Source organism: Pezoporus occidentalis, unplaced genomic scaffold, assembly GCF_034315485.1.
Source record: "Pezoporus occidentalis ecotype Australia unplaced genomic scaffold, CSIRO_AGI_Poc_V1 ctg10, whole genome shotgun sequence".
Taxonomy (NCBI): domain Eukaryota; kingdom Metazoa; phylum Chordata; class Aves; order Psittaciformes; family Psittacidae; genus Pezoporus; species Pezoporus occidentalis.
Genome location: NW_026912779.1, coordinates 2,269,272 through 2,296,112, shown reverse-complemented (window position 1 = coordinate 2,296,112; position 26,841 = coordinate 2,269,272). Strand labels below are relative to the sequence as shown.

At 43.3% G+C, this 26,841-nt stretch overlaps 1 protein-coding gene across 2 annotated transcripts in view; it reads left to right on the top strand.

The window, feature by feature from the left end:
* Positions 1–26,841, top strand: part of EFEMP1 (EGF containing fibulin extracellular matrix protein 1) — a 378,486-nt gene that overhangs the window by 307,819 nt on the left and 43,826 nt on the right. The window contains exons 2-5 of one of the 2 annotated variants that reach the window (XM_062609499.1): positions 19,304–19,367; positions 19,671–19,759; positions 22,675–22,723; positions 22,902–23,162. In XM_062609499.1, the coding sequence (XP_062465483.1) occupies positions 19,679–19,759; positions 22,675–22,723; positions 22,902–23,162 (391 nt within the window). In that variant the 5' untranslated portion in view covers positions 19,304–19,367; positions 19,671–19,678. Of the gene's footprint in view, positions 1–19,187; positions 19,368–19,670; positions 19,760–22,674; positions 22,724–22,901; positions 23,163–26,841 lie in introns of those variants that run through there. The other variant, XM_062609495.1, reaches the window with a different exon arrangement.

Below are 26,841 nucleotides of genomic sequence, written 5' to 3'. Positions count from 1 at the left end.
GAAGAAGAAGCCCAGGCAATGAGCAAAGAAAAGGTGACTGTTGAAACAGGTCACTGTATCAAAAAAGAGAATCTGTAATTCCTACTTTAGGGACACAGAGAAGCCTTCCAGAGAAGTTTACACATCTCTTGAATTTCTGCCCAAGTATCTCAGGAAGCAGAAAGATGTTTTAAATGACAGGCCCCTCTCTCTCCTGACCACATACTTGGAGATGTTTAGATGCCATATTTATTCCATCAGGCTCTTGACATAAGTTACACCCAAGAACTGTGCTCCAGAGATGCCCATTTCACAGCAGGGTATGAGTAACTAGCACGGAGGTCCTCAGCCTCCCTAGTTTTGGTCAATCCACCTCCCACTTGGACCATTTCTCAGCACAGGCAGGGAAGGAGCACAAAGCTGTCCACCCTTTTGGATGACTCTTCAGTCCTGATGGAGCAACAGCTTGGGGCACAAGCTGCTGCAAGCCACCCACACACATAGGTTAATGCACTTTTTGATGATTCATAAACCCAAATCTAACAGCAGAATCAGGCCTTTTGCTCATTATCCTGGAATGAAACACCAGCTCACATTTTTTACAGATGACTGTCAAGGCAAAACCCTGGACTGAAAAGTCCTGCTTATCTAAAATGATTTTCAGCTACACCCTTTAAGGCAAAGCCATGGCTATTAAAAGAAGTAGAGAAAATCCCAGAATCATAATCCTGGAACATTCAGCTGTGCACTGTCCTCTGTGCAGTCTGTTATGTCTAGATTTTGCAGGGATCCTCTGTACAGCAAATGCTATCACTGTGCTACATAACCCCTACCCATTGCAGACTAGTTAAGGACGGATTTGTATAGTCTTTACTGCAAGTTCTTCTGCTTTTGGGTGTTCTTGCTGAGTCTGTAATAACATAGCTTTGAAGTTTAATTACTCTCAACAGTTGCAATCATTATAGTTGAGAGACAGATATATATTTGTATATATACAATAAGCTTGTAAAGTGGGACTTCAATCAAAAAGGGAAAATATGAGACAAGTTTTATCCATTGATAACTCTGACTAAATCAACTTTAGTGTCATGCACATCAAGTCCAAAGCTCAAATCACTGGAGAGCTGCCTTCCTGCTCCTTTCAGCAAATTCTGTTCACTCACTAATTATGAAGGAGAGGAAGAGTTGCCAGTCAAGAGAGGGGGATGCTGAAGATTCACAACTGCTGGTTCATTTACTACTAATATAATGGAAAAAAGATGTGCAGAGCAGCCACCCAGGAGATGAGGTGACTGCCCACAGTGTTTGGAAGAAGGAGTTACATCAGAAGATGGCCACAGAAGGTTACAGTGGCACACAGCTCAACTAATCCAATGCACAGAGCCACAATGAGAGAGCCTGTGGACACAGAAAAACTGCTCTGCCATAAAGATATATTGCCACATTCCCTGTTTTAGAGGAAGGGGAAAGATCAACAACCTGTGTGTCAGCTAACAGAGGACAGCTCTTTATGAGGGAAGCATTTCCAGGAGATTTTATACGATCAATCATTTTCTTTGCTCTCCCCACAATGCTGTGATATCCTTGGAGCTGCCCTATTCTTATCTGCAAGAACACAAAGGCAGGCACTGGAAATGCAGATCCAACCAGCAGTCTCCTTTCTGATCTTCACTGTTGTTTGCCTGATGACATAAGCACAGTTTTAGGAATAATGTACATAGAAAAACGTGTGCATGTGGCAGTGTGTAACTCCAACAGTGCCTTTGGCAGTGTGTAGTGTAACCACACTGTGGCACACACTTCATGGAGCCAACAGCAAACATAAAACTAGACACTTCCTAGTTCTGCAACTGTGTTTAGTCTGAAAGCACCATTTGCTCAGTGAGCACACACCAGCAAACAGGACCACAGGATTTATTTTAGCTGTAATATTTAGTAAGATAAAGGAAATCATCTTTTATATCATAGGACACAAATCTTTCTCCGGCACCGCAGGCGCTGACAGATGCAGAGACACATCCCAGCACTTCTTTAAGTCGTGGGCTCAGGAATGCTATTCCATGTCACTGAAGGCTCTAAATCCTTAGCCTGATATAAATAACATCCTGTTCTGATCAGTTTTTCTTACTCTGTGTATAAGTTTCTTATTTTCTCCTATCATTTTTCAATCTATCCTGGCAGCCATATTATTTCTATATATGTAGCAAACTCTGCCGGTTCACGTCAATTTATACTGTATATGAACACTTACATACATAACCACACACACACAAAGCAGTGTTGAATGTTAAAGTTGCAAGTCCAGACTCCAAATCTCATGAAAGAGCAAGATGCAACTTACACAGTTTTACACACTTAAATAAACAGTTGTTTCTACCTTCTGATGGCGTCTACAGAATAGGAAGGGAAAAGGCATCAAGATTACGTAGGATGCTTAGATCCAAGCTGCTGCTGTAATATAGTGCATGCTATCCATAAGGAAAGTTCAGCATCTTTCCATTTCTTTTGCTAGAGATTCTTCAAATGCCAGCTCTGATGAGGAAACTGGAGTGTTACTTCTTCCTGAAAGCAATACTACAGTTAATAAGTAACTTCTGAATTCTGTGAGACAAAACATCAGGGTAGCACGTGTTTTGGCCCAATTTACCCTAACCTTATAAAACTGAAAATCCCCCTCTTTGCCATCTAAATACAGCATGTCTGGTCTCACCAGAGGAAAACCTTCTGACAAAAGCTACAAACTTCTGTCATCTACATCCTTCCACAGAAACCTCACAGAATTGATATTCCCATTCACAGATAACAACTTTTATATTTCCATTCTGCCACAGCAAGACATCACTGAGAGGCTTCAGAACTTGCCAGTTGAGAGGCAGAATTTATTGTCTCCATGAATCACAGTTTCAGGCTCCAATAAAAGCAAAGGTCATTTAATGATGTGATAGATTATACCCCATCCCTGAAGCCCGAGGATCACAAGAGCAGCATCTCCTCTGCTAAATCAACAGGAGGGGCAGTTTCAGAACTGTTCTGTCCAGAGACCACCAGGTTTACAAGCTCTGCTGAGAAACCGTCAGCACTGCAAATTCCCCAAGTGCTGCTGATGCACGGTGCTGGCTGAGCCTGTAACCACCAACAACTCCAGCTGTTTGTGCCAAAGTCCTTTACGTAGATGCACAATTGGAACTTGTAAATTACATGGAGAAACAGCTCAAGCTTAGGAAACTCCAAAACATTTCTCGTTTGACCAGTGTGGCCAGCAGGGTTGTAATTTCTGTGAATCCACTATGTGGGGTTCTTGGAACTTACCAGCTCTGCTGGCAAAGCAGTCACAGCTTGTAACGTCCATGGGGGCAGGAATGAGGTTCAAGGAACTTACAAGCTCCGCAGGGCAGCTGGAGGAACTTGCAAATTCAGTTAGACAGATACCTGGTGTTTGTGGAGACCTGCCAAGCCTATGCAGAAAACAAATCACAGCCCATGACGCTGACAGCTCTTTCCCTGCTGTAACCCACAGTGAGGTCTACTGCAGAGGTGATACCCCCCACTGAATGCCTGAACGAGACTGTGTCTTCCCTTGGAATCTAAGTTATATTCTTGGCTGTTTATCTACAGGGCAACATGAGCTTCCCTAGGGATTCTGCATCTTCTGCCATACGCCTGAAGGATACTCTAAGTGATGTTCTCATGCAAATGAACCTCCACAGGTAGTCTGGTGAAGATACAATCTGCATCAAGTATCTCACACAAAGTAAAACAGACACCAGAGGAGCCAGCAACTGCTTCATGTTCCAGCCTCAGAGCAGTTCTGGAAGGCTTGATGAAAGGTGAAGATGTTCCTAAGCACAAAGCAGTTGTTTGCTCCTCTGTTGACTGTTTTCTTTTGTTTCAGATATCCTAAACTACTTTCTTAATTTTCATCAATGAGAAACATTGAAGCACAGTAACAGAGGGGGAACACGGAAACCAGGGTGTCAAGTAGCTATGTATGGGTGATGGCAACAGATGTGAAAAGCAAGGAAAGCAACACCTGCTCCTGGATATGTTGCATTGTGAGATGGGAAACAAAATATCCCACGTGAAGGGACAGAGGTAACACGATATTATCGAACTACTATTCCAGCAGTGCCCCAAGCATGTGCACCAGCTTCAACTGCCATGTGCTTGAGCCTAACCTAAGCACAGAGACTGGTAAGTTTTAAAGACTCAGGCTGTTAATATAAGAATATGACATGTGTATCAGTATAGTGCATATGAATTAACAGATACTCTACTCTCTCATCATTACCACAGAGTCTAACTGGACTTAGTTATCCCTGGAAGTGTCCATCCCGTAGCTGCCTCTAAGTGCCTGGGAAATCACTAAGTAGCTTCTGTGGAGCATCTGCATCTCCCCACATCAAAAATCAGTGTTAGATACTACCATCATCCTCTTCAATCAGATTCAGGACAGGCCAAAGAACATTCTGACCAACAGGACTGAACCAAGATGTCCATTCTTACATTAAAAGCAAAAGAGGAGCCTTTGGAGGTGACAGTCACAGACATTAGTCAACATCAGCTCACTGAAGAAGAGATTTTGTCTCACTTGAAGTGATTTAGAGAAGGTCAGGACTTTCTCAAGAGTTCTTTGCCTGTGGCTTCCAGCACCACACTCTGACTTGCAGTTACACAGCTCCATTAGAAGCACATTACAAGGGATTCTTTTAGCTCCTAATCCCAGAGATAACCTGGAGCAACACCATCTTTAGTAATTATGGTTCACAACATGGGGGAAGAAGTAGCCCCATTGAGCTACCTAATCCTTCAGCTTTCTCCAAATCTTCTTTGTGTAGCTTAGCACAGAGAAGTCTCTACAGAACCCATGGAGACAAAGAGAGCAAAGGCCCTTACACAGCTGCATGTACTCTTTCTGTGTGTAGGCATGTATGCATGTGCTTTTCACAATGTGTACATGTATGTTCACAGGTCTGTCCATGTCTTCAGGACTTCTGCACCCAGAAAACTGATTTTTGCCTTCTAAGCATTGTATTCATTAAGAAGAAAACCAAAGAGGCTGTAGGAAACATGAATAAGAGGGAGATGTACCCAGTAAGTGTGGATAAAGGAAAACCTGTTTTATCAAAGCTCCTTAGACTCTGCTTTTCACACTGACTCCCCTGAGCAGAAGCCTTTCCTCTCATTTTGATCTTTTGAAGGCTCTGCATAGGGAGTAACCATTGGTTAAAACAGTTTGTAATCAATTATCTTTACTTCTACTTTTATGCACACCGATATTAATACACACAAAGAAACTTCCCAACAAGAGCCTTTCATACCCTTCTCCTCTGTGTCTCACTATTCTCTTGCACATATATCCATTGTCATCTCAAAACCCACACTGCAGTAATGCACCTACTCCCAAATCCCCTTGTGGCACGCGCTTTGTGAATTTGAAACACTCTGTTATTCCCAGAACCTGAACCTTAAGACATTGCATTGCATTTAGCATTCCTGGTCTTGCCAGGTTGCCAAATTGAAACAGAACCCCCATTTTGCACAGAAATGAAGGTCCAACAGCAGCTTCAGAAAATGCTGTACCAGGACAGAAAGGTTTAACCCCCACTAACCAGCCACATGGAAAGGCACCCCTGAAACCATTACAGAAACTCACAGGCTTTTCCAAGTAACTGTATCATAGAGGGTTAGTTAATTGCTCTGACAAGGCAACAAATGAAGCTTCCCAAAGGACACGTTTGTATGCAAGAGCTTGCTACATCACTTATGTAACTTACTCTGATTCTTTTTCAGGCAATTTTAAAGAAGTAAATTGACCTAAGGGGGTGGAGTAGTTATAACCACAGTTTGAACAAGAGGAAAATTAGTTTAATTGCATATACCAGGTTAGAATATGCTGGCACTCTCCATAAAGACATTATCTTCCTTTTTAAGGTGAGTCTGTTCAGAGGAGTCATAATTTTGGCTCATTTCTGCATGAAGGCTCCTTTCTTCATGAACCAGAACAGAAGACTATGCAAACTAGAAGTGAAGGAGATTAATGTAGCATTCAGGGAAGAGGTCTTTCATCTAGAAAAGAATAACCCTGGACAAAGCCATTGCTTTCAACAGTCCCAGATTAGGGCAACTTTAGCTGTGAAGCTCCATTCCAATTCCACAGGTGATCTCTCTGCCCAAAATGAGCTCAAGCAAAAGTCTAAATTCAAACTTCTTTAACACATGGAGGATTTTTGGAACAAGCCCTGGATATAAAGCTTATGGAGCTCTTCCATACTTCATGGGGTATGAGACTTGTGAAAGACCTCCCCAGAAGGCACCATGCCTGTGCTCTGTGTCTAATACTACACCTTCCCCACTGCTGGTCTGACATTTGAATTGCAGCTATAGAATCCCTTCAAAGATATTTGCACGTTTTGCTTTGCCTTCCAGCACACATTCTGCTTCCCGGCCAGTTGAGCACACCTTATACCGCCATAGCGACACTAGAGGGCAGCTCTACATCTCCAGATCTCCATTATCTCAAGGAGGAATTGATTTCATTGCATTCCTACATTATGGATCCACAACCTATAACTTCGGCTCAGGAATCTTATCAAAGCCGCCTCTCTTTTAAAGCAAAGCACAGTAGTTACCATCTAATTCACCAGTTTATCATGCATTTCTCTTTGGCAGGTATGTGGATTTCAGAAGGAACTATGCCGAGTTGACTTTTTAATGGAGAGCACCATGGAGGAAACAGCTCTTTATTTTGCCAGGGTGCTGTTTGTTTCCATGGTGCATTCCCAATCCAACAGGCTTACGGTATTTCTGCTGCTTATAAGTCCATATGCACTGAACAGCAACAATAGCAATTTATAGAAAACCATGGTTTTAAAGGTCAGCATTCTTTTAATGTGCACATATACTTAAAACCACAAATCTATGTTAAGCAATTTGCATCAGAACAGAACTGCCTGCTTCAAATTTCCTCTGGCTTTATCCTTTCTTATTCTTTTCCCTTCTATCCACTGGATAAAGCTCCACCAGTGTCAGACCATGCCCTCAAATCAACATCTGCATTTAGATTTGCTTGTTTATATGTTCTCCCCTTTAAGGCTCAGTCATCAGCCAACAAATGATTGCTGTCAATCAGCTCACAGGAGCTCTGCCACATGGGGAGAGCAGTCCCACTTACCTCATACTCAGCTGCATTCCTTCTATGAGCTTTGGGAAAGGGCTGGCTCCACAGGAACTTCACATATAGCTTGAAACAAAGTCTGATTTCCACAGGGCTCTAGCCACAGATCTGCATGGACAAAAACCAAACGCATCCTTCGAATAAGCCCCACAGAGGTTTGCCATCCCACCCTTTTCTTTTTAAATGATTAAAATGCATCTTTCATTGCCTTTAACTGAGAAGTTCCCCTCATTTGGTCCCTTTCTTCACAGAAAAACCAGTCAGGAGCTGCAAGGATTACTGGTAGTATTATGCCACCACAATCACAGGAAGCATGGATTGAATTTCCAGCTTCACTCAGGGACCTAGTCCCTCTCCCGACCCCACCGACAACACACCTCAACCACACCACACTTAGTTCAAGGGAAAAGGGAATGTTTTCTGGAACTACTATATTAAATTACTATGAGAACACCCCACTAATAACAATAATATGTCGTACAAGTTCCTTTTCCTATTAGAAGGCCTACAAGTCAAGCCCTATAACTGAATCCTTGTACTGGCTATCTTCCAACTATGAATGGAAAAACACACTGACACAAAAGTTGATTTAAAAGACACCAGAGGGGTCACTTCCACATTAGGCCAGATTGAATTTTCCTCACATTTTGTGGAACTCTTCAGGAGATCTGTTATGGCATTCCATAGGTGAAAAACCAGCAAAACATACTGTATAAGAGCCTGCAGATGCAAGAGCTGAACACTTCTTTTCACAACAGACCAACCTACAATAACAAATCCTTTTGCTATTCACAAGAGAATCATTGAGTATTGCAAAACTTGATCATTACTGATTCATGACAGCTTGAGGAAAAACATCAGCTTAAGTAATCAGGTCAGGGCACTGCTGGTGACCACAGTGTTGGCAAAAGAAACCATTTCTGTCTTCGTATCTTTCATCAAAGTTTAACATTTCACAGTATTTAGCTTTTAGCACTTCATTGCTGCAGATCAGTAAACAGCTAATAGCTTGAGAATGAGATGTTAAATTGTGAGCAAACATCTCTATTATCTCCTAATTCACTTACACTGTTCGAATGCTTTACATTCAAATTAGTAAAATTACTGTTAGGATCCCTAACAGTTATAAAATAATCTATTACTGCTGTTAAGAGCTTCACAAGGTGATTAATGCCTTACATAGCCTGACACTCAAGGGATGCTGTGTCACATATCACCAACTGGGAGTAAAGATCTTGTTCAGATCTTAAAGTGGACAAAACCCCTACTTTTTTTGAGAAGGAAATCGATGTGATCTTCATTTCCTCCTGGAAAATGAAGGAGGAAGTCAAAGCTCTTCTCTACTAAGGATGACTGCAAACAAATCCATCCCACTTTCTCCCACACCTTCATGATATTCTTTCTCTAATCATTCTGAATAGGCAGCAGTGTGGTGAAAGACCTTCTGACTCCAAATGAAGTATTGCAATAGCTCTTACTTACCTTCCTAAGGTGCACACTTAAAATAACCTAAAACCTAAAGCTGACAAACTGTTAATCCACCCCAAGTAAAGATCTGTTCTGCTGCAGAGAAGATGCTCTCCTTACCCTGCACCTAACTATGCTAAATGGGACTTATACAACAGAGTGTGTTCTGGCAATTTAAACCCAGCCCACAGGGGCCAACTTTCAGGCATCATAACTTGCTACACCTCAGGCCTACATCACAGACACACTTCCTGCATCACAGGAGGCTTTTACTAAATAACAGCAGCTATGTTGGAGATGGAAACTGAAGTTAACCGGACGAAGTGTGTCAAGAACTAATTCCATCCAAATTAATGCCCTGTGCAAAGGCATAAGCTGTGAGTTTCTACACAGAATTATCTGTTATGCAGGTTTGCTCTAAAATAAATGTTACGTGACTGTTAACTTTGAATCATTATTAGCTCTAAAGGCACATTGTAAAACCACTCAACTCCACCTTCAGAGAACAAAATTACACATCTCTTACAGTTTTCTGCTAATTATGGAAGGAAGGAAGATCTTTGATGGAAGGCAGGAAGCTGGAGGAAGAAGAGCTGGTAAGACTGTTTTACAGTCTTCTTACAGCTGTCACTAGAAAGTTTTCACCCATTCATAGGATTATTTCATAGTTTCAAGAAAACTCATTTTCCTCTAGTGCTACCTACAAGATTTAGGTGCTGCCCTCACAAAAGCAACATTAAACAAGACAGAATTAAATGTCATATTTGCAGACTTTCTAAGTGAACAGACTGTATTAAACACAAGGAACTCCCTTCTAAGACGTGTCCCTATAGATGAAGTGAGGACTCAGTGGCAGAGCAGTCTCAAGTGCTTGGATAGTGACTGTCAGAGTACATTGCCTGTTACTTGAAGCCCCCCTGTCCTTAGTTTTCACTGACCTTGTGATACATAATAATCCACACACACTCACAGACACCAGTTACATTCTACTTCCACACAGGGTGAGTGCCAGTCCTGAACTGATGCTTCTTTTGAATCAGCATAACAAAGGGAACTGAATAAAAGCATGGGGAAAATAAGGAAAGGTCCTTCTTAATAGTTGCAGTGCCACAGTCTTAGAGCCGAAGTCACCTCCATTGGTTTAGCACTTTCCCCTTTAAGGAAGCAAGGAATTTACCAGCTAACAGTAACTACAAATGTCCCCCAAAGCCATTTTGCACAGTTACAAAAACAGAACAGGCTCTTAACCCACCTCAGTCAGACCACACAAGGTTCAACACATCTCCAGTACAAGGCAGAGACAGAATCTGACCCCTGTCCTAAAGAAACAAGTGCCAAAAAAGGAGTTTTACAGCAATCAATCAAACAATCTACAGCAACAGGCTTAATTCATACGTAGAATCATAGAAAGGTTTGGGTTGGAAAGGATCTTAAGATCATCCAGTTTCAACCCCCTGCCACGGGCAGGGACACCTTCCACTAGAGCAGCTTGCTCCAAGCCCCTGTGTCCAACCTGCCCTTGAGCACTGCCAGGGATGGGGCAGCCACAGCTTCTCTGGGCACCCTGTGCCAGCGCCTCAGCACCCTCACAGGGGAGAGCTTCTGCCTTATATCTAACCTGAACATCCCCTGTTTAAATTTGAACCCATCACCCCTTGTCCTATTACTACATCTTCAAGATGACACGTTTCTTAGTGTCCACAGCTTGCTGAGAGATAGCAGTCAGGAGCTCCATTAACAGCCAGAGATTTGTATATTAAATGCCTCCCTGAAAGATTTATAAATTCCAGGTACTTAATAACTGAGACAGATTGTTAATAACTCAGCCACAATTTGCTGACAAGATGCTGAACTAAGAGTTCTGCTTTGATTTGAGGAAAGCACAGGCAAGCTCAATCGGTTTTGCTTTTCCTGCTCAAGTGGTTTCTTGCAGAAGCTGAATTTATATGGAAAAAGTCTGTTCCCTCTTAGAGATATACATTTGAAAAATGAGTGATGAATATGAGCATAAATAACCAAGGCCTAAACTTCTGACAGACTGTAATTGTTACTTCTAGAAGCGAACATTTCTGCAGGCACAATTCACTGTTTAAAGTGCTGTCAAACATTGCATTTTTCAAGAGTAAGGGAGCTGGAAAGCAAAAACCTTTTGACATAAAATAGGATAAAAGAATCTGGAATTAAGTATGAGTAAGACAGTGAGTAGGACCCAGGTAAACACATGCCCCTCCTTTGCACTGGTGCAAGTGATTTTTTCCACCTGCCCCCTTCTCTTTTTGTTACTGTTGTACGAATGTGTGGAAAGACACAAGGACAGGCTCGTGCTCCAGCTGTGTGTGACTTGGTCTGCACACAGTGCTTTTCTTGAAGCATGTACCTAACCTTTACCTTCTGTACACTGAAGCCATGTTCAGCAAACCACTTCAACCAAAGTCCAAGAGCCTTCTGCAGGAAATCATAGAATTATAGAATGGTTTGGGCTGGAAAGGACCTTAATATCATCCAGTTCCAGCCTCCTGCCATGGGCAGGGATGCCTCACACTAGACCATGTTGCCCAAACCTCTGTCCAACCTGGCCTTGAATACTGCTAGGGATGGAGGATTCACCACTTCTCTGGGCAACCTGTTCCAGCGCCTCATCACTCTCACAGTAAAGAACTTCTTTGTATCTAACCTGAACTTCCCCTGTTTCAGTTTGAACCCATCACCCCTTGTCCTACCACTACAGTCCCTGATGAAGAGTCCCTCTCCAGCATCCTTGTAGGCCCCCTTCAGACACTGGAAGGCTGTTACACTCCCTGGCTAACACAGGAAAGGGCAGAAATATCATGTTTGTGAAGAAGTAATCCCCATGTGGGAACCTCTCCAAGTGTGCTCCACACTGCCACCTGACAGCCCTGGGGGCAATCAGGCTCCTTGGAGGCAGGAGGCAATACCTCAGGCATTGCTCTGCAGCCTCCAAAAGGGACACTTTAATATCATAATCTCCAGAACTGTATTTATGACCTGCAGCTGTGGTGCCAAAGAGGCCCCCCGGCCCCTTACACACTGAGACTATTGTTGGCAAAACAGAGCTCTGAGATTTCTCGAGTGACATAAGCAAGTTAACTGAACTACATTGGGCTGCTCTGGATGGGGGTGGAGAGGGATATGTGGTCTTCTTTGTGTTGATCAGATTATTAGGGGCTTTTATGACTTCTGGTGTTAGCAGTCTTCTAACTTTTAATAGCCCTTAAAGCACAGTAAGGTGTGAATGAGCAGGAATTCATTTGTCAGGGCTTTGGGCTTCCAGGGAATGAGAACTTGAACTGATTAGTAAAAAAAGAATCCCCATGTTGCACATAACGTAAAATAAGTATATATTGTAAGTTATGTGTGAGCTTATTACGCAGATGAAATGTTTGGCATTGCTCTGCAGCCACTTAAAAGGGATACCTCAATGACTTAGAGCAGTGGTGCTCCCTCTGTCTCACTCCCAGAGCAAAGCTTTTCCCTGATGTGGTTAAACTCCTACAGAGCACATTTTGGGAGCATACAGGGATATGGACTTCTCATTGCCAGCTTTCAGCTGTATCATCTTCCAGTCTTTTTGCCTTTTCCAGCATTCTGATGCCTTTCTACAGCATGTATCTGCAAAGAGGGGTGAGAGGATATCGCCTTTAATCTCATCTAAAGGAACAACCCCACTATTATTTTTCTTCTGCTTTCTGTACGACAGCATGCAGACCAGCACTAAGTTTAATATTCTGGGGAATTAAAGTGCTCTGACATATATACCCTTTGGTATTAACATGAAGATATTCACCAGAAACGTTGTGTCTCTGGACGGCAATGAACAGGTTAACTGGGCAGGTTGTTTGCCAAGTTCACCCCCACACAACAGGAATAAGAAATGCTGCTGCTTTTCTGGTATTAATAACTTCTTCTCAAAGGGAAAGAAAAGCAAACTCAGAGAGTTCAGAAGATGCTTATGAGACCAAAATACTGTTTAACCTATGTACTGATGCTGGTGCAGCAATTCTGCCCTACAAATCTGTTCTTCTGAGGTCTTCTTCCAAAGCAGCTTTTCTGAGGTGGCTCATTTTTGCTGTGCTGAAAGATCACCACACTCCTACACTCCATTCTAGGTCCCCAAGGTTCTGCAGAAAGCATTAGGTTCAGGTTTTGAAATACAGATGTCTGCTTTGAAGGTGTTCAGCACTTTCTGAAACTCAGGAGTGTTCTATGTCCTATTCCAATCAGCTCACGTTTGCCTTTCTCAGAAACAAAAAGACTATACAACAAGAAGAGGAAAGACTGTAAGACAAGAAGAGACACCTCCTGCTCAGAGGAAGGGGAAATTGATGTCCTGTGTGGAGGGAAGATAAAGAGAAGACACAGTTTTTAGTTACCCACACTCATTTTCCTCTCTGAAACATGAATGCTGCAGTAGATGAAGTTCTGCCTGATTCTACTTTCAGCTGAGTCAATGGCAAGGTCCCTAAGACAGGCCCCATCACTGCTGCCTGAAGTCAGCCTCACAGAGAAGCATTCAAATCGCACTGACTTTGAAAGGGATCTGGGTACCTAAGACAATGAACTGCCTGGAAATCCTGGATACGTAAAGTGAATGTATTCGCTTCACTTCCCTGTGAGATTTTCTTCATTTCACAGAGAGTGTACCAAGAAATAGAATCATAGAATCCCTGAGGTTGGAAAAGACCTTTAAGATCATCAAGTCCAACCATTACCCCAGGATTGCCAAGACCACCACTAAAGCATACCACTGAAGGACTTGCCTAACAAGGTGTGTGAACACTTAAATAGATTAAATGGTTTGCACAGAGCTTCACGAGAAGCCAAAATGAGAGATGAAGACTGTCTCTAGCATATTCTGGGTAATACTGGATCTGAATTCTGGCGTTCCTATTTTGCCTCTTAGCCAGAGCAAGGAACTGCACTGACACAGCTGAATCAGAAGCAAGCTCTATGTTCCAGGTACTATCCTGAATATCAGGAAGATTTTCTGTCCCTCAGATGGGTTGCAGTCCTGTGAAGAGGTTCTAGACAATTCTCATTTTAACCAAACTGGCTGAATCCCACTTACAGCAACAGAATTAAACTCCTGCATGCAGCAACGCTGGTCTTCCAGAAAAAAAGGAAAGAAGGAACAATGACTCTGGCGTTATAAAAGCCACATATCTCTAATGATGCATGTTTCCCTGTCTGCTGTTTCTCTTTTCTGACATGAGAAAAAGAGAAGGAAAATCACTGGTAGAGAGGGCAATGGAATAGAGCTGCTACATGGAGTAAAACGACTGAACGAGTTAATAATACCCATACAAGCAAGAGATCATAGAATCATAGAATCCCAGACTGGTTTGGGTTGGAAGGGACCTTAAAGCTCATCTAGTTCCAGCCCCTGCCAAAGGCAGGGACCCCTTCCACTAGAGCAGCTTGCCCCAAGCCCCTGTGTCCAACCTGGCCTTGAACACTGCCAGGGATGGGGCAGCCACAGCTTCTCTGGGCACCCTGTGCCAGCGCCTCAGCACCCTCACAGGGAAGAGCTTCTGCCTAAGAGCTCAGCTCAGTCTCCCCTCTGGCAGGTTCAAGCCATTCCCCTTGGCCTGTCCCTACAGGCCCTTGTCCAAAGCCCCTCTCCAGGCTTTTTGTAGATAGGAAGACTGCTAAAATTCCAAGTACAACTGCTTTTCAAAATAAAACCTTCACAGCGATAGTGCTGCAATTTAAGTTAAGGCCCATATTTGTCATACCTGAAACTCTCACCACATTTAAACATCTTGGCCTGTATGGTTAATCCATGAAAACAGACATTCTGAGACTGTGAGTAAACTTTTGTTAAGTTGGACCTCAAAGTTTTGCCTTTGGAAACACTGAGAAAACCCTTGTAAACCATGTTCTCTCATTTTTCAACGGGAAGCCTGAAGTTAACACCACACAAGTACAAACAGGAGTGGTTTATGGCCACAAAAAATATTAACCACTTAAGACACAAGAGGTGATGAGCCACACATGCAAAGTAAAATGGACTCCTACCTCCCCACACTATTACATCCTCACTTCTTAGGTTGCTTCCAGATAAAACTCACACTTCTGAAGCCCTCTGATTTACTGATTTATTATAGCTGTACAACAGAGGAAGATGGACAGGCTCTGGGGAGATGCCTTCCTCATTCACTCGCTCTCACTCGCATTTGTTTCCACTGTCAAAGGACTGGTACAAACACAATCACCCCATTCTCTGGGCATTCCAATTTCTGCTGGAGTTTACAGACATACAGAGTGTAAGATCAGATCCCTACAAACTGCAGCAGCAAAGCAAACTGCATGCTTGAGAAATTGCAACCAAACCACATGCTGCTTCTTTAGGAAAAGTTCCAATTAAAAATGGCAGCAACATTGGACTTGAATATCCTCCGAGCATTGCTCAGCGTTTAGAAATGAAATCACAGGTTAGCCTAAGTTAGCCAAAGGCCTCAGCACAACAAAACTCATACAAGAGCTCTTGTACAGGAGATAACCTGAGCGAAATAAAGGCTGAAATTCCAGGCTACTAAATTTCCTAATCCGACCTTTGTATATTTTTCTTGACCAAACTGCAAGAATTACGGGGCAGGAGTTTTCTTTGACGATGTGTTTGTATCACCCATGTATCACACTATGGTAATACAAAGCAGCAAACAAGTAATAACAACAAACATATATTTCATTTTAAGGAGAGGCTTAAGAAGGAGGAACTATGTTCTGTCTCCTTTGCTTCTGACATTTTGGTCCATTTTATCTTCTTGTAATTTCAATGTCTATGACCAGAAACTGATATGACACATTTTTTACCTCTCACTGTTAGTTTTCTGTGAAAGGTGAGAGTAATCTGCTGACACAGTTCTTTCAAATGAAGCCTGCAGTACAGTAACACCTCACACCACATGCAATATGCTCGAGGTACCTCCCTGGAAGGTAAATAAACTCACAAAATCTTACCTCAAATAAAAGTTCAACATTTGTCATATTTAATCAGCAATAAAGTCAGGTACTTAATTCTTCACAATTTATCCTTCACCAACACTATGTCATTTCCAAGTCGAAACGTGGAAAACATTTTGACATTTGCAGGCAGTGTGGCAGAGAGGCAGCCTGTCATGTTATCAAAATAATTTATGTTCGAGAGTTCCTGTGAGTCCAACGGGAAAATAACATCTCCACCATTCCAGCTCTTAGTTTAGACAACTCCAGTGTTACTCGATACGACATGCTCGGGAAAAGAAATCATCTTAAATTGACAATGATAGTCCCCTAAGCTGACAAATACAAGTTGCTTAAATTCTCCGTGTGCTTCATTTTGTGTTCTTGCGAGCTCTGTTTGAAACAGGAAAAGGGGGTCAGATCTGGGAGTAGAAGAGATTAAACTGCAATTTTGTTTTCCTCATTTTCGGGCTTGCCTCTAATATCAATCTCAGCCTTCTCTAAATTATGTCCAGCTGTCTATGGCCCCCAGGGACAATTCTAGCAGCCAGAATTAGTTGGAGTGCAGTGACATTTTAACCACACACAGTCTTCCTCCAGCCTACCTATCCTTGGGTTTTTGAGGACAATGGGGGGGGGGGGGGCAACAAGCCCTGCAAGGAAGAAAAAATGTGAACATTTAAGTCATAAACACATTGGAGTTAAAGAATGTACGAAAACTGTGGGGTTTAAGGAAAGCAAAAACTGAGATGTGACAGAAAGTTCACTAAAGCAGCAGGGAATAGAGTGCACCATTTGTGGAAGGAGCCAAAAGCAAGTAATCAGGGGCCAGCCTCGCAGGGCTGCCTCAACAGACAGCACTGTCAGTGACTGCTGCAAAGGATTGGCCTCAGCAACACCATGTTGTGTGTTCAGCAAGAAAGGATGGATGGTTTGACTGCTTCCTACATGACATCTTCAGACATTTCAGGTATGTAAATAAGTTGTTCTGCTGCTGAGCAGCTCATTCACATACCTCACACCCTTCTCAACGTTTCCAAGGGTCTAAATCCTGCTATCTTACATCAGTAAAATTTCCAGTGGCCTCAGTAGGAAATATCTGAGCTACAACATCATGAACCGAGTCCACTACCTCCATTTAAAGGATTGAGAACTATCCCTGGCAGAATATGGTACTTCAGCCAATGTACAAGTGTGTCTGAAGCCAAGTATAGGATCCATGCTCACTGGCTTTCATACACCCTCCAAAAGGATGTTACTGCTCTTTCCTGCTTTTCCTTTTCTAGAGTGAAAAGAACCCATTGCAGTTGTGTGGCAGAGACAGTGTTTCTCTAGGTGGCAAATTAAGACAAATTTTGATTTAATCCATGCTCCAACAAGTTAAATTCAGTCCCCTTTGCATGGCAGATAGGGCAATGCATTCAACACTCACCAAGTGCTGCTGTCAGTGCATGTTAAGTAATGGATGCTACTATCTGTATTCATTAGATTATTAGAAACGTCTGTGTTGCTTCCTGTAAGCATGAAACAGTCAAATTCCAAAATACACTAGGGGGCACAGATACAGATTTACAGTAATACAAGTCAATAACTTAGAGACAATCTAACATTTCAAAGTTGTACCTGCAAAAAATGGCATACAGGCTTTAAAGGAACCTTTTTTGGAGCAGGAGAGTAGGTATCAAAAGGTAACTTGTTACATAGGCCAGCATGAAAAATGTCCTAAAAACGTAGGCAACCTAAATTTTCTCTATCACACCATGTTGTTGCTTCTGTACTTCATAGAATCATAGAAGAGTCAGGGTTGGAAAGGACCTTAAAATCATCCAACCCCCCCTGCCATGGGCAGGGACACCTCACACTAGACCATGTCACTCAAGGCTCTGTCCAACCTGGCCTTGAACACTGCCAGGGATGGAGCATTCACAACCTCCCTGGGCAACCCATTCCAGTGCCTCACCATCCTAACAGGAAAGAACTTCCTCCTTATATCCAATCTAAACTTCCCCTGTTTAAGTTACCCCTTGTCCTGTCACTACAGTCCCTAATGAAGAGTCCCTCCCCAACATCCCTATAGTCCCCCTTCAGACACTGGAAGCTGCTCTGAGGTCTCCACACAGCTTCTCTTCTCCAGGCTGAACAGCCCCAACTTTCTCAGCCTACAGTAGGTGCTCCAGTCCCTGATCATTCTCGCAGCCCTCCCCTGGGCTTGTTCCAACAGTTCAGTCACCAGTGAGGTGTGTGGACTGTAAATCCTACATTTTAGAGTCCTACTTACCTGTACACATAGAAACAGCAGTGGGAGAGGAAAAACACTGTCTTCTCTCATCACTACCTAAGAAAAAAGACAGGCAACATACTGTTAAATGTATTCTGAAACGACCAACGTGGCTGTTTCTAAAACAGGTAAGAAAAGAAGCAATTTGGTTCAGAGACAAAGTTAATGTGACCTTCCAAAAAAGAACTGACACTTTACAGATGGAAGATCAAATGCAATTTAGCATTAAGAATTTAAGGGGTGATATAGGGAAGCCATTCTCTAGGCCAGCAGTGCCAGAGGCCTGCAACCTAATATGACATTTTCTCAGGAGATCTCAAGCTCTCCAGGCTCTCCTTGGCCAACATTACGGTGGTAAAAGGGTTCTTTAAATAAAGAACTCATGTTCAGCCATAGGAAGAGAGCTGCGCTGAAACGGCACAGTGCCCCCAGACGCAAAACTTAGGTCCTGAATAAAGATCCAGCTTATCCCTCTGTAGAAAGAGTTCCCTGGCACACTGCTCCTCACCAGCACCATGCTACCTCTGAATGCTTCTACATCTCTGTCATGCCTCTTCATCCTCCCTTCAGCTTTCTCACTGGGTAGGGAAATAACAGTATTTCACGTGCAGAAGCGGCCTTTAAAAGTAATGGCTGCTGAAGCAACATGGTGTCTAATAAAACAGGTGTTCTCCTGTGAAGGGCTCTGGGGTTTTATTTACCAGATCCAGAATGAGAGGAGAACACATCAATCCTGCTGTTTAACCCCAGGTATCTTGCCTAGCTGGATGGACGCTCCATACTACTGCTTGCAAAGCCACAATTCAGCCTAAATTAAAAGTATCCGTTTATTACACACGCTTTCAAAACATGCTCCAAGGAGCAAGCCCAGCGCCCAGCATGAGCCACTTCATCAAGATCCCAGGTAAGGAGATGGCGAAGCTCATTTACACAGATCAACATGTCCCCACACCTCAGTGCTCCGGTATCACAGCGCTGCTCCACACAACGGGGCAACCACACCACAGACGCTACTCCACAGTCAGGTTCCTACCGACCTACTGCCGCCTATGGCAGGTAAACCAACATGTACCGCACCACTTCCCTCCTTCCCACCTCCGCCTCATGGCGCTCCTCAACAGCCGCAGCCCTCGAAGGCCCACAGCTCCCCTCACGTCCTGCCCCGGCCCCGCCGCCCTCCCCTCACGCACCCAACATGGCGGCGCGTCCCGCACCTGCCCCGCCTCAGGGCGCCCCGGCGGGCAGCAGCGCAGGGCCGTGCCGAGCCCGCCCCTCCCCGGCCCGGCGGAGCGCAGGGCCCGCCGCGGGGTCGGTAGGGGGCGTGCGGGGGCTCCGGTAGGAGCCGGGGCCGGTTCTATTTAGCTGAAGGCCCGCGGGGTGGGGGGAGAAGAGACGAGACCGAGCGGGCGGGCGGTGGCACCGCAGCGGAGCCAGCGGACGGACGGACGGACGGTAACGCGCCGCCGGGAGCAGCGACCGCCGCCGTCCGCGCCGGCCCCGCCGCAGGTAAGGAGCGGGCAGCGCGGGGTGGCTCCGTGCCGCGGTGCCCCGGTTCCTGGGGCGGGTTTGCGGGGCAAAGCAGGTGCCCGGCGAGGTTCTCGCCCTGCGGGGCTCCCCTGGTCCCCCCTTCACTGCATAGGGCGAGCTTGCACACCAGAATGGCTTCGGCACCCGAAAGGTGCGCTGACAGCGCAGAAACAGCGGAGCGGAGCTGAGCCGCCTCGGCCAGGTAGCGGCCGGGCAGGAGCCGGTCCCGGCGGTGAGACCGGTACAAACACCCCCCGTTCACTCGCTTGTCTTTCTTTGCAGGGTTCACGATGTTGACAGCTATGTTCTTGGCTGCTCTCATCCTTATTACAGTGCATTCGCAGGAAACGGAGGAAACCATAACGTACACGGTAAGGTTGAATAGAGCTCGAGGTAATTGCTGCTTTGCAGGGATTCTTTGCTAAACGACCCTTAAGCAAAACCAAATTCCTTGCCAATGTATAGCATGCAATATAAAGTTCTTCGGGCTGCGATGTTAACCATAAAATAAGCCGTTCCTGCACCGAAACGGTGTTTTAAAGCTGAAGTTGACAGGATAGAGCAAAAGAGGCTACAGCTGCCTGCTCTGAAAGCTTGTCTGTGCACCGAGCTTGATGAACTGAACGTTATGAGGCTTTAATATTTGTTTAATCCACTTTCCTCAAGACAAGGTCCCTATGGACCTGAATTTGAAACGGATGGAATTTGACAGATAATTAGGTCAAACATTCTTTGGTGTTTTCTTTCGGATATTTGAAGCTGCTTTTAACAAAATGTAAGTGCTTCAGAACTCGCTGCTCTCAATGAAGCATCCGAGCCCTGCAGTGACCACAGGACTTAGTTTCTGAGCTGGTTTTGAGCAGTGCTTCTGCATGGCTTGATAGATTTGCACAGGGACACTGGAAATAGGTTTTTCTTGCAACCAAGTGATAGAGTAAGAGGTTTAAAGGGCTTTTTGTAAAGCTTTTTTTGAACTAATTTGCCTGTGTTCTGCCTTCAGCTTGCATAATGCATGTCGTAGAAGGAGTGGCAATTACACGGGCTTGGGCTGGGGAAAAACCCACACTTTCACATCTGATTTACAGTTGTAATCCCTGCAACTTGCTTCATATGGGTGGACCTCTGAATATGTGTACAGGCATTAGCGCAATGCCACACAAGCAGAAAATTCTGCACACATGCAGAAAGTCAGAGAACCACAGCCAAAGGCTGAGATTGTGTCTTACACAAGTAATCCCACTGAAGTCAGTGGGATGGCTCAAGCAAGTCAATATTGCAGAGTTGGACTTCAATGTAGAAGATGGGGCTTAAAGAAGCCTCAAGTGAGCATCCAGAAGCCAGCCATAAAACACTTTAACACTGGGCTTTAGAAGCAATAGAGTTTTGGAGGTTGGGAGTACTTTTCTTCAGAGGCTTCTGTGATTATTTTGTAAGTCCCTATATATAAGTGGAAACTGCAGATTTGATTACCTTTTGCAAATCCAGCCTAACACAGGGATCCCATCCCCCTGCTTTGGCTCACTTATTACGTGGTCTTTTTACAAAACTAAGTAGCATTTTCTGTTAAATCTACATAGTTCTGTTAATACCAATGGGAAATGTCTGGCATGCTTATAATTTGGGTTCCTCTACTCCATTTTCAAAGAGGTCTTAGCATTTAGGTGCTTCAATGATCATCAGACTCCAACCATATACTACTACTTAAAAAAACCTTAGCCTTTGGACATTTTACTCTTAGGATGCTACTGTTTCTCACATGTGCATTGTATTCATTTAGAGCCAAATCCTTTTTTATCCCTTTCTATCCCTTCAGCTGCAATAATAGATGGATTTGGCTCCTTGCAGTTAAATAGACAGTACTTCTGTTGTGCATTAGCAGGAATTGGGCAATTCAGTAAGTGCATGAATTAGCTGTTTTCCTTTGGGCTTCCATTCTCATAGCTACAGTAACTTTAGTGTTGTCACCTCGGCATGCAGTCATCCCATTAGAGATGGAGAATTGTGATACAATTTGCTGTGCACTTACCCCTTTGGAAGTAAAAGCCTCCAAAGCTGCAGATCACTGGTGTCACCTGCAAAAGAAGAACATATTTTCAACCCTATTGCTGAGTCTGTGTCCTTTAGTAACAAGTTCCTCAAAATAACTTGAGGCTAGTGCATGGAACAAGTGGATCTTGGCATTGGAAGAGCAAATTTATCCCTTGTATAGCTCCTCTGCAACAAGATTTAGCTCGCTTGACTGTGACTAATTACATTAGCTGACTGCATTCTTTTTTCTATAGGACCATTAAAGCAATATCCTGAGCAGCACAAGATGAGTGTGAACCTACATAGTATGGCTCAGTTGATTCATTGATACAGCAGACACATTTAAAGTAGCTGGTATCATGTTGATACTTAGCTAATCAGTTTCTAAATGTCACTTGTGATTAAAATCGGCTAGAAAATGTAATGGGTTTTGGCAGAGGGATAATGAAGATGCCCACCCAACTGCAGGGCAGAATAGTTAAAATTCTTCCTCAGTGCTCTAGTCTGCATTGATATGAATAGTTACTGAGTATAGTCTTGTTTGAATTTTGCAAAGTCTTATTTATACAAGTAGTCCTGTTATAAACTCTAAGTCCTGTTATAAACTAACCGTTTATTGTATGTCTCCCAATATAAATTGTTCTTCCTCGACTGCAGCTCCTGGAGTCATGTGATTGCAAAGCATGTGAATGAATTTCCAGCTGCCATGGGATCCTTCCCCATTGCTGGAGTGCTAATGGGAAAGGATGGAGCACGGGGGTCTGGTAGTCCCTCTGGTGAACTGGGAATTAGAGCTGTTCACCCATTGGAAGGCAGGGGGGTTGGAACTAGATGATCTTAAGGTCTTTTCCAACCAAATTCAGAAAAACTTGCTTTTTTTTGGATAACATTTTCATACTGCTCAGCTGGATCCAAAGGTTCATCTATTCCAGAATTCAGCCAATTATGCTTTAAAGTAGTATATAGAAAGAAGGCAAGGGGGCAGTGATGCTTTCCCACTTTGTTCCCAGCCCCAGTAAAACCTACCTACTCACCACAAATGATATCTCAGGAACTTCCCAAAATAGAAGCTCTCTCTGTATATATTTGTTGTTCCTGCCCAGCAGTGCTGTACCAATAGCTGTTTTTCTAGCTTACCAAGGTATGCAAACACTGCATTTCCCTTAGTGTCCAACCTGGAGTTTATTGAAGTATGCTTGATTATTTTTCCAAAATAAGGAATCCCAAGTAGCCTAATATTTATTTTTTCTCTCTCTAGCAATGCACAGATGGCTATGAATGGGATCCTGTTAGGCAACGGTGCAAAGGTACAGTAAATAATCCTTAAAGAATACCAATGGCAAGTCTGTCTTTGCAAATTATCACTGCACCCCCCTGTTTCGGACAAGGAGGCGTGCTTGCATGTCTCATTGTGTTCTTTGTGTTAATGGCTCTTGCAGAAGGTTCGCCTGTTAAAAGCATGACTTGTGTTGTTGCTAACCACAGATATTGATGAATGTGAAATAGTCCCAGATGCATGTAAAGGTGGGATGAAATGTGTTAACCACTATGGAGGATACCTCTGTCTACCCAGAACAGCGCAAATTATTGTAAATGAGAGAGAAGAAGCAGCAGCAGAATCCACTAGTGGTCGAAACAACGTCATCCGACGGACCCCAGCTGACCCTCACCGTGCCCCTCCAAACCCAACTCATCAAATCCAGTGTGCAGCTGGGTATGAGCAAAGTGATCACAACGTGTGCCAAGGTAAGCAAGCTGCCCTATGTTTTCCTTTCAGGATGACTGGAGTGTGTGTAATACCAAATGGAATACCTGGAAAACGATAGCCTAGAACTCTTGTATTCACTAGAATGTATTGTGGTGCCATCAAACTGGACATGTAGATGCTTAAGATGCATAAATAAAATACATGCATGTTGTTATATTTCAAGGTACTAGAACTTGCAGTTTGTTTCATCTATTTCACAGTATTGAGTAGAATTAGTTCTGTTCTCTGTACAGCCTCAAAAGGATAACCCCTTAATGCAAGTAAGCAACTCCAGTCAAACACTTTGGGTTGAATTAATTATGTCCAGGAGAGGCAGTGCTTTGGCTAAAGCAGGCAGCACAGCAAGTCATGTTCTAGACAATTTGTAAAGACTTGCAAAACTATGTATTTTTTAGTAAATGAATGCTGAATGGAACAAAAAATTACCACTATGTGAGCATTTACTTAGAGCAGACTGTAATGCAAAAGAACAGAGTGCTTTTACTATGTATGAGGAATATTGCTCAAGTAGTAGGAACCAAACATCTGAACAGCTTGTGCTCTTCTGATCTCTATAGAAGCAGCTCTGTGCAGACCCTGCCAGCTTCCTTCCAGTCATAATCGAGCCAGCCTTTGAAACTATGGCAATGAAGAGCTTTCATCTGCATGTACATACACCACACACAGTGCCAAAATGCTCAGGGTATTAGCAATGTTAATTGTATGCATTCAGGACCCAGCCTCACAAGCACTACTGTAAACTAAGGCAGTTTCATTTATTATTTTATATAAATAGTTTACTCTTCTACTTGCTGAAGTAACAAATGCTTCATCCGCTGTTTTGTTTCCTTTCACAAAAGATAGATTCTACCCCTTGCTCACAAGCTGGGGTTTCAGGCACGTTAGTGGGATACCCGTGCAAACAGAGGGCAAAACGTGACCCCATGGTTCATCTTTTCCACTTTGTGGCCTGTAGCAGTATAATCATATAAAACAGTACTTGAGTGACTATAATCAGGGCAAGCTATAATATACAGTGGTAGTTCCTTTCTCCCTGGTATTCGTGTATACAGAACGTTATTTATCACTAGTAAGTAAATTCCCTGTCATTCTGAAGCACAGTAATCATCATGGAGGCTGGCAAAGTTATTTTTGTAGGCAAAGCCTCAGAGTTGCATTTCTGGCTTATCTGCTAATGTTCAACATTTCCGTCACTCCAATTCAAGAATGTCAAGCCAAGAACCTACCGCAGGAGGTCAGTGCCGTGATCCCCTTAACCCTGAGCATTCACTTTGGCTTATCAAGGGAAAAAGCAATGCCAAGGATGGCAAATAGGGTTTATTTCCTTACTTTAACATAGTGAAGTAGCAGCAGAACCGGGAACTCGTGTTTGATCTGAAACCTGGGTTTGATCTGGCACTCCCTCCTTCAGGTGATGCTGTTATGGTGGCTGGCACTCATCTTCACTGGTGAATTGCAATACATGCTTCAACTTTAGTATGTAACAACAGCTTTGACTAAAAAAATGCCAGTAATGCTAGCAAACATGAACATCACTTTTTCTTCAATGGCTTTAGGTATATAAATTGGGGATGGCATAAGAAAGGTTAACAACATGTAGTACCAATACCTTACATTCCAAATAAAGGTCAAGAGTTAGGGTTAACTCAGATACCAACAACTGGTTGAGGTTTCTGTTTTGTTGGGAAGACTGGTGGTGATACATTACTATTACTTTACTCTATGCTCTGGCTTCCTGAACTTGCAGCTAAATATTTATATCAAATTCACAAATCTTTGGTTAATTCATAACAACAACTCACTGTTGTTATAGTACCAGAACTTTTAAACCCTCAGACACACAAACTATGGTGAAATCTTGGGCTCGACTGAATCAGAGTTTTGCTACTAATTTCCTCATGCCAAAATTTCAATCTGAATGCAGAAAGCCTGGGAATATTAATGTTTAAAAGTTGAAATGCATTGTACTGAATGAATTCCAGCTGGAAAAAGGGTAGTGGACAGTGTGCTTGAAAGGAAGGATAAAAGACTTTTGGAGCACTTAAAGAGTGCATTCGACTTCATGATCTTCATGCTTTGCACTGCTGAAAATATCTTATAAAAGATAATCTTGATCAGCAATGGTCCCACTGTGGATTTATTTAATTATAGTTAAAAGACTGTGCTATGATAACTGCTTGAGGCTCCTAGGGAGTGTAACTTACACATATAGTCACACTTAAGCTTGTTTTATTGTTTAGTAAATCAAATATGAAGTCCAGCTCCTTCTAATTGTTTGCAGATGTATGACATTTTCCTTCCAGTCCAGCAGCACTAAGTATTTTATAACCAATGTGAAAGTGTGGAGACCTCTGGTTAAAACAATAACATGCTCTGAGGAGCTGTATTACTGACATCATAGGAGAACATGAGGGGCCTTCTGTTTAATACAGATGTCCACTCCCTTTTTAAGCATCGGATAGGGAGGGTATGGTAGGCCAAACACATGCATGTTGGTTTGGAATAAACATGCATAAATGACACTACTCCTGTTGGGCTTTAGGAGGCTTCAGTGATGTGCTGAGCTCCACTGTTGGGAAAAGCACGGTGCAGTGTGGCCGGATCCTATTTCTATTGACGGGAATGAGAAACATTCAGAGAGGCACATGATTCTCTGCATTTCTTAATCTACCAAAACATGGCCATATGCTGGAGTTACAAAAGATACTTAATACCTTCTTAACTTCTGACCTGAAGAAAACAAGTGACAACTCTGATACTTATCAGTGTTGAGAGTTTTCTGCCTGCAGTACATGCTGTTATTTATTGGAGACCACACAGCACATGAAAGCCCCATTCAGGTTGGATAGGGCTTGGAGCAACCTGCTCTAGTGGAAGGTGTCCCTGTCCCTGGCAAGGGGTTGGAACTGGATGAGCTTTAAGGTCCCTTCCAACCTAAACCATTCTGTGACTCTGTGAATAGCACAGATGCAGACTGATCACAAAGCACGGTGCCTTGCATAAGACAATTCCATGGAAATTACTTCAGCTTCCTACGATATAAATCAGTTTTACAACTACCAGTGATCAGAAACACATTCTTGTGTAAGTGTGTTGATGGCAGAAGTTTGGGTAGCCAAGATTTCCTGGGAAATTCTTAGGAATACCACATGTGAGCAGTAAGTGCCAGGAACCCCCCAAACTGATGAAAAGATGAGGGGAGGTTATTCTGGAGTAAGATCTCTTATGCAGAAAATGTGCAGAGCCCTGAGTTTGAAAACACAGCTTCAAGTTAAAACACTTTAACTGTATCTTAAATTCCGAGTTTATGACCTTAACTAATCCCCCCTTCTCCCCATGGTCAGTTCCAAATTCACTGCTACTTCTCAATTTGCCTTTACCTCTAAAGGGCTGCTGAACTGGTCCTTAAGTTAGAGTCCCACACCTGGCAACTGCCACCACTAGGGAAGGAACTCGAATGTTCTGACCTGTCATTGTGGGAGCATCATTCCCACTGGGAAGAGCAAAAAAACAGACTAAGAAATGGTTTTAAGCAAATTACTGAGTTAGCTAATATTTGCAGCCACTTTTTTGCCTGATAAAAAGTCCAAGAGCTGCACTCTGTTGCCTGCATACAAGGTTGAACTGGAGTTCTAGTGTGTTGTTAGGCTCTCTGTG